Raw genomic sequence first — 12292 nt, 5'->3', positions numbered from 1 at the left:
GCTTTTCATATCATTGAAATCATTTTTCATAATTTATACTTTTATATGATATAATAATATTTTTTATTTTGTCACAAAATATTCTAATTTTTGTTAACGTGTGCTTCAATTGGATTTACTGTTTGAACTGGATTTGTGTTTTAGTAAAATCATAGCAATGCAATTATTGTTCATAATTTATACTATTATGTGATATAATGATATTTTTATACTGTCACAAAATATTCTCTTTTTCAATAACGTGTGCTTCAACTGGATTACAATTTGAACTGGATTTGTGTCTTAGTAAAAGAATTAAAGTATATGGAAAATAACACTTTTTCGATTGAACAAGCATTTCAAATCAGTGTATTGAAATCAATTATTTTGTGTACTGCTCTGTTCAATTTAATAATTGTTTTGTTTTTCTTTTATTTGTAGGGTCGGTCTCGCAGCCTGACGCAGATGGAGGCGCTAGAGCCTGAGACGGTGTTCAGAGAGGAGACCAGTGCTGCAGCAGCGGCTGCAAGGCTTGAGGTGCCCCCTCCGTCCCAGCGCAGGCGGCCGCTAGCTCGATCTCAGGTTAGGCTTGAATTTAAATGTTTCACTTTGATTTTTATCAATATTTTTTCAAATTTATTTTCCCAAAAAAACATACACAGTTATAATAATTGACCGAGCGAAGTGAGGTCTAAAGGTGCGTACAGATATACGCGCCGCGAACATGAACAATTCACTTTTAATCAGCTGATGCCAAGCTTTTCATAACTGTATCTTACCGTTTATGTAAAAATACAGATATAATCAGCTGATTAAAAGTGAATGGCTCATGTTCGCGGCGCGTATATCTGTACGCACCTTTAGATTCAAGTCGACGGTTTGGCATTTCTCTTATGTTTAAATATTTATATGTTGCGCATTTTCGGCGAAACGCGGTAATTGATTTTCATGAAATTTGACAGGTATGTTCCTTTTAAATTGCGCGTCGACCTACATACAACGTTTTTGGAAATTTTGCATTCCAAGGATAATATAAAAGGGAAAAGTAGCCTCCCTCATACGCCAATATCGGAGCAAAAATCAGACTATAGAATTATTCATCATAAATCAGCTGTCTAGTGGACTATAACACTACCCGTTCAAAAACATCGAACATTTTAAAAATGTATCTTTCCATCAACGTTAGTAGACAGTTGACTATAATACTACCCGTTCAAAAACATCGAACATCTTGAAAATGTATCTTTTCATCAACGTTGTAGACAGTTGCAGCCAGACCTGATAACAGCGCTCACACTCACATTCCGGGACGACACGTCACGTTATGATAGGACAGAAAGCTCCATGTTTATTTAGGATTTTTCCTAGACATTTTAAATCGATAAATTATTCATTAATTTTTGAGAAAACATAACAACAGGTCAATGTAACTTACTGAGCGCGAACTACTGTTCACAGAACTACTAGGTAAAATACTCTTTATAGTACTCTTGAGGTTTATTATAGTACCTTTTTTCGGAATTAAATTAAAAGAATATATTAAAAACACAAATTGCAATGAGTTTAAAAATTATTGGGGTATAATGAGGTCGAAAACTTGAATGATTCCATCAAAACGGGTTGTAAGAAGTAGGAAGACTTTAGGAAGAGTACATGTGGTTGGTGGAAAGGCTTTATTGGCCTCCAAGGGCTGGAGAGCATCTCGTTAGGGCCAACTGTTGAAAGTATGCAGCTCGTACATCAGCAAACTATTCACTGCTTGCCCACAAGTCAAAGCCACTTACATTATTTTCTCAACAACCAGGATCTCGTGGAACGTTGACCCGCATAAGAAGGCGGTTCCTTGTCCTCTGATCCCTACGACATGGAATTTCTACCCATTTTCGACGATTTCTATCCAAATTTGGGAAAGGACCAGTTTTGGGCATTAAGCCTGTTGTTCCTCTCCCAATCATTCATAGTTGAGAATTATATTGTAACTATCAATGTATAGATAAATGAATGAATAAACATAATATATGATGTTACTGAAATCATTATCGTAAGATTATGTTTTGTCTGTTGTTATTCTTAAACCGTGTCCACACTGAACAAATGTTCGACAAACATTTTTGTTGAAACAGATTGGGCAGATTTTATTATGTTTGACAAACAATGTTTGCCCGTGGCCAGTGTGGACGCGTCACCAAACGGAATATTTTTGTAAGTGGGGAGAACAGATTTATGTTTTACAGCTGTCGGCACTGAAAATGTTTGGAAAAACAGTATTTTTTGTTTGACAAACAATGATTGTCCAAACTTTTCAAAATGTTTGTACCTGAGCTCCTCAACAAACATGTTTGCCGAACATGTATGTCGAACATTTGTTCAGTGTGGGCACGGCTTTAAAGTTGTTTGAATATCAATGCCGTACCATTAACTTACAAAAATATTCACAAAATTTAATTTATTTTCTTTTAACGGAATTTTTACTTCCTTTACGTTACAGTTGTAAGCACTGAAAAGTTTAATTTTAAGTTGTGCCTGTTGTTATCCTTGAAGTTTGAATATAAATTTTATACTATTAACTTGAAAAAATATATATTCGCAATATTCAATTCATTTTCTTTGCACAGGGTTTTTCCCCATTAACGCTACATTTGTAAGAGCTGGAAAACTTACTTTCAAGTTCGGTCCAGTCGATCAAATTCAACTTATAACCAAACTTAACTTATAGCCAAAACCTAAATCGCGTAAGAGAAGAGATCGATGAGGAATTCTGTGTTTGAGATTACGGATTTTGATCCTGATTTTTTGATGTGGAATCAGAATCATAGTATTATTCCTTTAATGTTATTCCATTCTACTCCATTGGGTTTTAGTTTTTAGATGCGAATGAACGATAATGTGTTGGACTCAGTTTGACTAAAATGGAATCAATTTGAGTGTGATTCTAAGGTCCAAATTTCTCAGTTTATTCAATATTTTCAATATTTAATATGTTATTTCAGTTGTGGTATTCCATTTTCATTGTTCATTTTAATATTGCTCCAAATTCCAAATTTCAAGTAAACTTGTGATGTGAAGTGAAAAGTCAAAGTGACACAACCTTATTTTGAACTCCTAATCTGAATAAGGGAGAGAAATAAGAGCTGTATTAATATTATTCTAAAATCATGTTGAATATAGTGAGGAATGTTTGAACTCGTGGCTAGAGCACAATGTTTCTTTTTCTAGCCACGCCAATTATTTAATAAAAATTATGTATTTATTTTCTTGTAACTCCGTTGTTAATTGGTGAATAAATTTGATTCAATTTGAAAATATTAAAGGGTTCGACTCTTTTTGCTCTGCCAATATTTTTGTAATGAAAAGTGACTTTGTACCAACGGTATTGAAATTCATTCAATTTATCTAAATCACCCTACAGTCATTCTTACTTGAGAGATCAGGTTTTCTAGTTTTGAGAAGTTTTTTGAACAATGTTTGTTATTTTCTTCAATCGTAGAATAATATAATTGAAAATGGAAGCAATGTTGTACTAGAGACGTAATCTTGTTACTGTTCTGTTAATTAATTCGGGAATGGAAAATCGGTGTCTTCTAGGAGGTTTTAACTTGAAGCTGGTATTAACATGAGACATTCTCACTCCTCATATAGGGAACTGAAATGTAGTTCACAGATTGCCACTGCACTCTTCGTTGTGATTATTCTAAGCGGATTTCATTCGGTTATTGTCTTCTGCTATTATTGCCCTTATCTGCAGTGGATTACTATTATTACCATTGCATGTAGTAGCTCAGGCCAACTTTATAGCTCTCTCAATTTGAATGTGTGCGATTATTTCAGGACATCCAGCACTAATTAAAGTCGAATATATGAGGGCTCCATCAAATTTATTGGGATTTTTCTCACTGGCCTTATCTATCCTAATAGCAGTCGAAATGTATGGAATTATTCCCGTTTATTTTGTTGTTTGTCTCGAATATTGGATGACATCTACATTTTTTATCATTTTTTGCAACCCAGCTCAATTCATCTTAATAGCCGCTTGGTTATTTCGGGATTATTTCCTAACATTTAGGCTACCAATACATCTAAATATTGGATTGCTTTATTCAAACATTTTGTCATCTACATGACTTTATTATTCTGTGCATATTTTTTCATCCAAACTTCTGTGTGAATGAATATTTCATGAACCACTCCTTCCTAACTTTAAGGCTCAACTAATCTACAAAATGTACAAAAATATACAAATATGTACAACCATTGTACACTTGTATCTCGTTGTGACATTATTGCTAGATCGGCTTTCCTGATACTGACCGAAGGTCAAGGTCAAAAAGATCACCATAAATATAAATAAACATCTCAGTACCCTTTTTTGAATTATTTCATCACAACATGTTTCAAGATTCATGCCATCTTCAAGTGATTACTTGAATGGAAACATAAATAGAAATAAAAATCTCAGTACCCTTTTTTGAATTATTTTATCACAGCAGGTTTCAAGATTCATGACATTTTCAAGTGATTACCTGAATGGAAACATAAATAGAAATAAAAATCTCAGTTCCTTTTTTTGAATTATTTTATTACAACATTCATGCCATTCAAGTGATCACTGATAAAATAATTCAAAAAAAGGGTACTGAGATTTTTATTTCTATCCATATTAAAATTAGCCCTATACAGAAAAGAGACAAAGATCACCATTTTCCACCAAAACTGAACATCTGTTTCTGTAGGCCTACTACCTCTTTCAGTTAGGCTACAAGTTATAAATGAATTTTATGAGTATTTTTGTAGTTGCAATCACTGATGTATTGCTCATTTTTGTGGTAAATAAATAAATAAAATGTACTAGTAACGTTTTTGTATCCTCCAATTCCATGACGGAAAAACATTTCTCGTACAATTTTGTTGATAGTTTTCTCCGATGTTTAACAGTTTCTACGAAACTCAATAATTCCATCGTAGCTGCACGTTCCTTGAAAGTATTTCTTGAATCCAAAGCAGCTCAGAAGCATGCCCATGTACAAGTTGAAACTGCCGTCAAAAACAGCTGTTTTACGATGTTCTGCTCGTAAACGGACACTCACCAATACTGGAGAGACATCAGCACATCAATAATGTTGGTGCTAAGGCGCAAATAAATGGATGCCAGCATAAATGATGCAAAACATCAAACCACGTAAATGTCCACACTCGCGTTGATATGAATTTTTTTACGGTAGACTCAACTGGTACACGTGTGACCCATTTAGAAAATTTATGCTGCCTAAAGGGCCCGCAAACTTTTTGTGTGATATTTAGATGCCTGAATTACTGTTGAGTGATAGAATTACTGTAGTGAGGTCCACGTTATAATGGCAGTGGAGAAAGATAGGAGAAAAACTTTGCCGATCCTCTTGTCAATGCCTTCTAGAGACGGTAGCTGATACAGGTTTATTGATGTAATATAAACTGTTCATACTCGTTTAAAATAATCAATTATATTTCATTAAGCAAAGAATTATATTTTTCAATAATTTCATAATGAATTTACATAATTATGATGAGAATATCGGGACGCCGAGCTTCGCCCATTATTTATTTATTGACTTTTGATAAACCGAACACAATTCTTTAAAATGATTGTGGTAGTACTAACAGGCACAGCCCAAAACTGTTTCTTTCCCGAATTTTGATTTATACACTATAAATAGTCCAGAAAGTAGGTTATGTTCCATACACTTGAATTCATATTCAATTTTCTGTTCAAACATTTGAAAACAAAAAATTTATAATTAGATTATATACAAACCAAATTGAATAACAAAATAACACTCACTAATCACTTGAAATTGTCAAATAATGATCAACTTTGAAAATTATGATATACTCTAAATTAGGAGGATTATCATGTCATGTCAACAAATCAGATTAAGTTGATCAAATCGATTAAACTGTCTAGCTAGATAGAATCCCTCGCTGATTGATTATGATTACACAGCTGGAAATAATTCTCTCTCTCTCTCTCCCACACAGGCACACGCATCTTCTGTTATCGAGAGACGACGAAATTATCATCTGTTTTCCAAGGATGAATTATCCTTTTAATGTCGTTCAGCAAGTTTTCCAAAGAATGAGACCTAGTGCAATCGAATCTTTATATCATAAACATACTATGTTCCAAATTTCGTAAAAATCGTTTGAGCCGTTTTCGAGATCCGTAAAATATAAATAACCAGATATATAAATAACCAGGATGGTATAAAAATAACCAGATATATAACTACAGAAATTGCTCGCTTAATATAATAGGATATTTTGTTAATTAGTTATTAATTCTACATTTTTAAAAGACGATCTGGCAACAGAGCAAAGCGACAAAGAGATAGCGCTATCCGCTTTGTTGAATGATAGACAAGGATAGCAATACCATTGCTAATCAAACACTGCCATTATAACGTGGACCTCACTATAGCATTAGAGGACTAATATTTTTACAAAAATTAATTTTTGTATAGTAGCGCTCATCGAATTTCCATCTGGCTGTTTACCCTGTTGTTAATATTTGCAGTAGCAGAAGTCTTTGGGGTGACTTACATCATTTAATTGGACCTTCGTCTAATAGTAATTACTAATATTTTTACTTTGAATAATAAGCAGTGAAAAATATTAGGGTGGTACAATACAATTCAATACATAACAATATTGTAAATACCATTATCCTGATTGTGTATGAAGTATTTGGGTCATAATATAACGTGGCAGTATTGTATCATCATAGATTAAAGATACCGTTTACTACCTTTTCTGGTATCAGGCAACTGAAAAACTCATCTGCTGTCGTTGTAACAGTTTTATGAATGGCCACAACATGGTGATCACTGATCCTGTAACTCTGCCTCCGCTTTTGTGCCTGTTTTGTGCTGTTAGCTGTACAACTTTTCCATTGACGTAGAACTGCGATGCTCATCTGGCCCGATGTTGTACATGATTTTGTGTGACACACATGTATTCACACTTTCGTGACGTAGAATGGCAAACCTTTCAGAAAAAAATGATTTTGCGTTTGAATAGGTCGTGTGACATTACAGCAATCAAACAAACATGTGACATGATCATAAAAATCTTCATAGATGTGCACTCACAGATTTCGAGAATCCAGTTCCGGTTGTCTCCATGAATACTGGTTTATCTCAGAGAAATGGAAGTCAGAAACTCTCTGATAATAGGTTATCTAGAATACTCCCTTAGTTTGAATTCTCTCAAGAATACTCACTAACAGAAATCATAAAAAATACAGATTGAAGTGGACAAATTACTTGCGGTGTATGTCACCAACGCGTCTTCCACTACAAGCTTGGATGTCGCAGTTAAATGGGAAAAGAGACGTCGGAAGACCGAGGAAGCGGTGGACACCGGAACAGGCTCTACAAGCCTAGTCCATGATGGATGATGATGATGATGATGATGACTCCATTAGTTTGTTAGTTTGTGATTGGCTATGTCATGTTATGTATTTTAGGTTTTGTGTAGATGTAGGTAAAGTCAAGAATAGTGTATAGACTATTATAAAAGTTAGCAAATTTCATCAAAATTTCAAGTATACCTTATTTATTGAGATTGGTCAAGAATAACAAAGAATTTAATTATTTTCGTACTGCATGCATCACCACTTTCCACCAATTAAATATCAATATTAAATTTTCAATTACAATTGTATTTAAGATGAAGCTTTGAAACTCTGCATGGCTCCATTATGGCCATACAGCTGATTTTACAATGTTTTTCAGATGTCTTGTTTGTCTTGTGCATGCATGCAGTACGAAAAGATTTTATTTCTTTGTTATTCTTCAATCAATCTCAATAAATAAGGTATCTTGAAATCTTGATAAAATTTGTTAACTTTTTTGTCTCTTGTAAATTTTCTGTTAAGTGAACGGTTTTCGTGAAATTTGCCATCAAAAAATTAAAATGTCCGCCATTTCGAATATGTACATTGACAATTTTTCATTTTATTTTTTTAAGTTGAGTCTTTATAGCATAAATATTCATGCCAAATTTCAGATCAATACAACATTTCGTTCTTGACATAAAAATTCCTAAGTGATAAAACAAAATGGCAGCTATAAGGATAACCGCTGAGTTTTGGAAAATTCAAATACGACATTTGTAGTCTCCTATCATCCATGAATAATACCCTAAAATGTTCGACACTACTTCTGAAACACCCTGTATAGAGTGCTATATACCATCCTTGGGTGAAAGTACCTAATTATAATTAGGTAATTGAGATTTTCTTGTTTATTTTCAATCTTAACAGCGTTTTGTTTATATAAAGCCTATGATATTTGTTAACTTTTCGTGGATGGATAAATATGGTGAATTATCAACCGGTTACATCCCATAAGCAGTTTCACTCACTTGCTGACGTTTCGTCATTATCTCGAATGACATCTTCTGAGCGTAGGTAATGCTACACTGATTCCAGCCTGTGTTTCGAAGTTGATATTTGTATATAAATAGTCCAGTCAACGGAAGATTATAGAGGGAAAAGTTTGGAACACAATTTTCAACTCCACAGCTCTTTTAAGGATAGTAAGAGGATTAACATATCAGAAGTCACAATTGATGAAACAAGAATGTGCTAATTACGAGATTTTAGAGCATCAAATTATCTTTCATTTCATGTATAATTCGACTATTTCACGCATTCCCATACGACTGTTGCAACATCTGCGGAACGACTGCGGAACTATAGTGAGGTCCACGTTATAATGGCAGTGGATAAAGATAGGAGAACAGCGTTGCAAATTCTCTGCCTTTATTAATTATATTTCTGCACTGTCAAAAACAGATCTGGCATCGTTGGGGAGCTAGAAAAGGATAGTACTACCTGCTTCGTCGAATGATAGACAAGGATAGCAACATCAAAGTTAATCAAATACTGTCATTATAACGTGGACCTCATTATAGACACGGGGGTGTTTCTAAACTTCCTACCAAACAAAGACACTCAAAACTAAAACTGCTTCAACAGTCGTTTGGGAATGCGTGAAATAGTCGAATTATACATGAAATGAAATATAATTTGATGCTCTACAATCTAGTCATTAGCACATTCTTGTTTCATCAATTGTTGAAAAGTTATAAGACTTGAAAGAGCGAAAAAATGGAAGAAAAACTGGTTTTTTGAAAATGCATCAATTTAGAACATGAATATCACGAAAAGTATCAGATTTATCGAAAACCTCTACCAAACAAAACTTGTAGGAAATTTATTAAGTTTCATTTTCATATGGATGATTATGTCAATAGAAATATTGTTTCCAAGATACTAGCATGTAAGTAATAAGTGGAAAATGCAACTTTCAAACCACCCTCATCCCTTCGGCACATGATGTAGGGGGTTGGGATTTTTGATATGCTCACCTCCAAACTAGTCTCAACAAAGCTGCAAAGTCGAAAATTGTGTTCCAAACATTCCCTCCAAATTTCATTGTCAACCACCCAGAGGTGGTACTGATTGTATCAGATGAGAGATATTCAGAGTATGAATGGATTGGAGATAACAGGATATTGTGACTATGATTGATATCATGTTTTTGAGATTTGCATGAGAGTGAACAATTCACTTATTCAATTATTGCTTCAATTACTATATTCAATTAAAGCAGTTTCACTTGTATTGTTTTTTTAAGTAAAACAATTTCAATGAAACAAATTCACTCAAAAAATTCAAATAAGCCAACAATTCAATTACTTTCTCAAATATCGTTTTTTTTGTGGAGGATTTACAATAAAGTATGAATGCTCAACTCATTGCATGGAATATAACACATGAACAGCAAATGTAACTGACGCCGCAGAGCGCAGGTTGCTGCAGATGTGGCTCCATTTGACCGCAGAGGACTTGTGCAAACGTTAAATTTGGGCGATAAAATCGTCGAACAACTGACAGTAATTGATGGCTAAGTCCTGTTGACAAGTGGCCGTTGAAGGGAAGGGAGGTACAACATACAGACTGTTGCGTGGTTCGATTCACAATGCACGGTTAGATTCAATTAGTGCATCACATTATTAGATCTGGAGACGCTCTCTATGCACGTGCCATACTATAGAACCACTATATGCCATACATGCATGATGCGCCGACACAAAATCAGTTTGAGCGGAATCAATGATCAGCCATTTGAACTAAATCCACAATCTAGTATTCGATGATTTGATATTGCAGCCGCTGCCATTCAAATTAGGCTTCTCCAATATTGTCTCTCAATCACTAATTCTATGTGTAATCTCAGTGTTACCGTTATTGCGATAAATCACGTGATAAGTGTATTATTATTTCGACCACGTGATGTGTGAGAATATAATCGTTTGACACTGAACACATTATTGAATAATGCAGTATGAATGGATGAAAGCCTTAGCACTAGATTAGTGATATTCTTCATTGATTGATACAATAAGTACATCATCAAAATGTTAGGGAGAGAAAAAATAAGGTAACCTTGTGCTATTCCTCTCCCAAATTTAGATAAGGTTACACATAGTCCGAAATAGGTTTACATCATCAAAATGATAGGGAGAGAAAAAATAAGGTAACCTTGTGCTATTCCTCTCCCAAATTTAGATAAGGTTAAACATAGTCCGAAATAGGTTAAGTCTTGTAGTTGTTCACTTCACAACAGTTCCAGTCCTTAATTATTTTCACAACGTACATTTTTTAAATTTAGATGCTTCAAAACCAAACATAGAAGAAATATTTGACATTACCATCACTAAAATAAGAAGTATTCTCACATATAATGGTTACCGAAAAGATTACAGGTACATCAGAGGATTGAAAGAGTAGAGACTGATAGTTTTGGAAATTCATGCTTATCCGAAATAATGTCTCTAACTTCCAACAATTTCTATGAGCTACAGAAATATTGTATAATATGTAGCTTGATTAGTAACCTGAGTTTCCCTTGATGTTCTCAATAATTTCCAACTCTGTAGTTGTGGATTCCTGTCTAATTGAAAAACGATGATAGTTCTATCTTTAATAAATAGTGTACTCTGCAATAGTATCACCAGTAATAATAAGAATTCAGTTGTTACTTGCTTAGAGCAGGTAAATTAAAGAGTAAACCAAATGGAAGAGGGGTTAACTATGGGGATAAAATTGGGAGGACCGATTTCTAATCTGGAAAACGTACAAATGAGAAATTAGGCTGTGTGAATAAATGTATTTTGTTAAACAAGATCAAGCACAGTATCTGAGTTAGACTCTCATTGTACCCTATTTAATCCATTTCAAGCTCCTTTCATGTTTAAATCACAGTTAAGGATTTGGTAGTAATATCAGAGACAAGAAATATAGTACGGTATCGAAGGTACTTCTTCCCTACTGCACTGAAGAAGGGGCCCGTTGCCCTGATGGGGGCAGTGCCCTGAAATTCGTCCAGATTATTTGAACAATTGAGTAGAAAGTATTATTGTAGAAGTAAATCAAATATCTTGAAATTAATTCACCATCAATAACACGGACATAAGAAGCCTCCTTCATACCCCAATGATACCGTAAAAATCAGACTATAGAATCGCTCATCATGAATTTATAAGCTTAAATATATAAGAATAATACTTATGCTTATCCTTCATCTATGGTAATATTGATCGGTACTACAGACATTAGATCCACGAATAATACTTGAATGATTTAAATATTATAACAGAGTTGTATAAAGCAGCGTTTACATTATTGGAACTTGACTAACACATATGCTCATCATGTGTATGATAAGTTATGTTCAATCTAATATAATCTATGAGAGCGGAGAAATAAACATTTTGTTAACAACGTTGGTGTAAAAACAGCTTAAGAAATTGAATGAAGTTTCTCGTAATACAACCCAGTAGGTCATCAAATTTTATTCGATTTCATTAATTACTTTCATTTCACCTAATAATGGTTTGAATGAATTAATAATAATAATAAGAGCTTTTATTGAAAGAAAAAATAATATAAAGTGATTATGTAATAAATATTGTCAGCTAATTTTCCCCATGAATAAAATCCGTCAGGGGGAGGGTTTGAATGAATTTATCAGGTTGTCATCGAGAAGATGATCATCTCATTCTGATCGATCAATAAAGTTCTGAGTTATATTTTCATTTAATGACGCCTATATGCTGGGAAGCGGCGGGGCTATACACTGTCAAAACATTGCTAAACTAGTTGTGAGTGAAAAGTTTGAGGTATGGTATTTGATGAGGAGTTAAGAAGCCACTTACAGAGTGTTTATGGGTCATGGTGACAGTTTGTTTTGGAACTTAGAGAGCACTACAT

The 12292-nt window shown here is 33.9% G+C and overlaps 1 protein-coding gene across 12 annotated transcripts in view; it reads left to right on the top strand.

Moving 5' to 3' along the window:
* The window catches only part of LOC111054844 (pleckstrin homology domain-containing family G member 5), a 322094-nt gene that overhangs the window by 173941 nt on the left and 135861 nt on the right, over positions 1-12292 (top strand). For 3 of the 12 annotated variants that reach the window (XM_039424911.1, XM_039424919.1, XM_039424918.1), the window contains one exon: positions 421-561. The exons of the other annotated variants lie outside the window; for them this stretch is intronic. In XM_039424911.1, the coding sequence (XP_039280845.1) occupies positions 421-561 (141 nt within the window). The remainder of the gene's footprint in view (positions 1-420; positions 562-12292) is intronic. 12 annotated transcript variants of the gene reach the window in all.

The sequence above is a fragment of the Nilaparvata lugens genome, chromosome 3 (genome assembly GCF_014356525.2).
Source record: "Nilaparvata lugens isolate BPH chromosome 3, ASM1435652v1, whole genome shotgun sequence".
Lineage (NCBI taxonomy): Eukaryota > Metazoa > Arthropoda > Insecta > Hemiptera > Delphacidae > Nilaparvata > Nilaparvata lugens.
The sequence above is the reverse complement of the archived record's forward strand: the minus strand, read 5'-3'. Positions and strand labels throughout refer to the sequence as shown.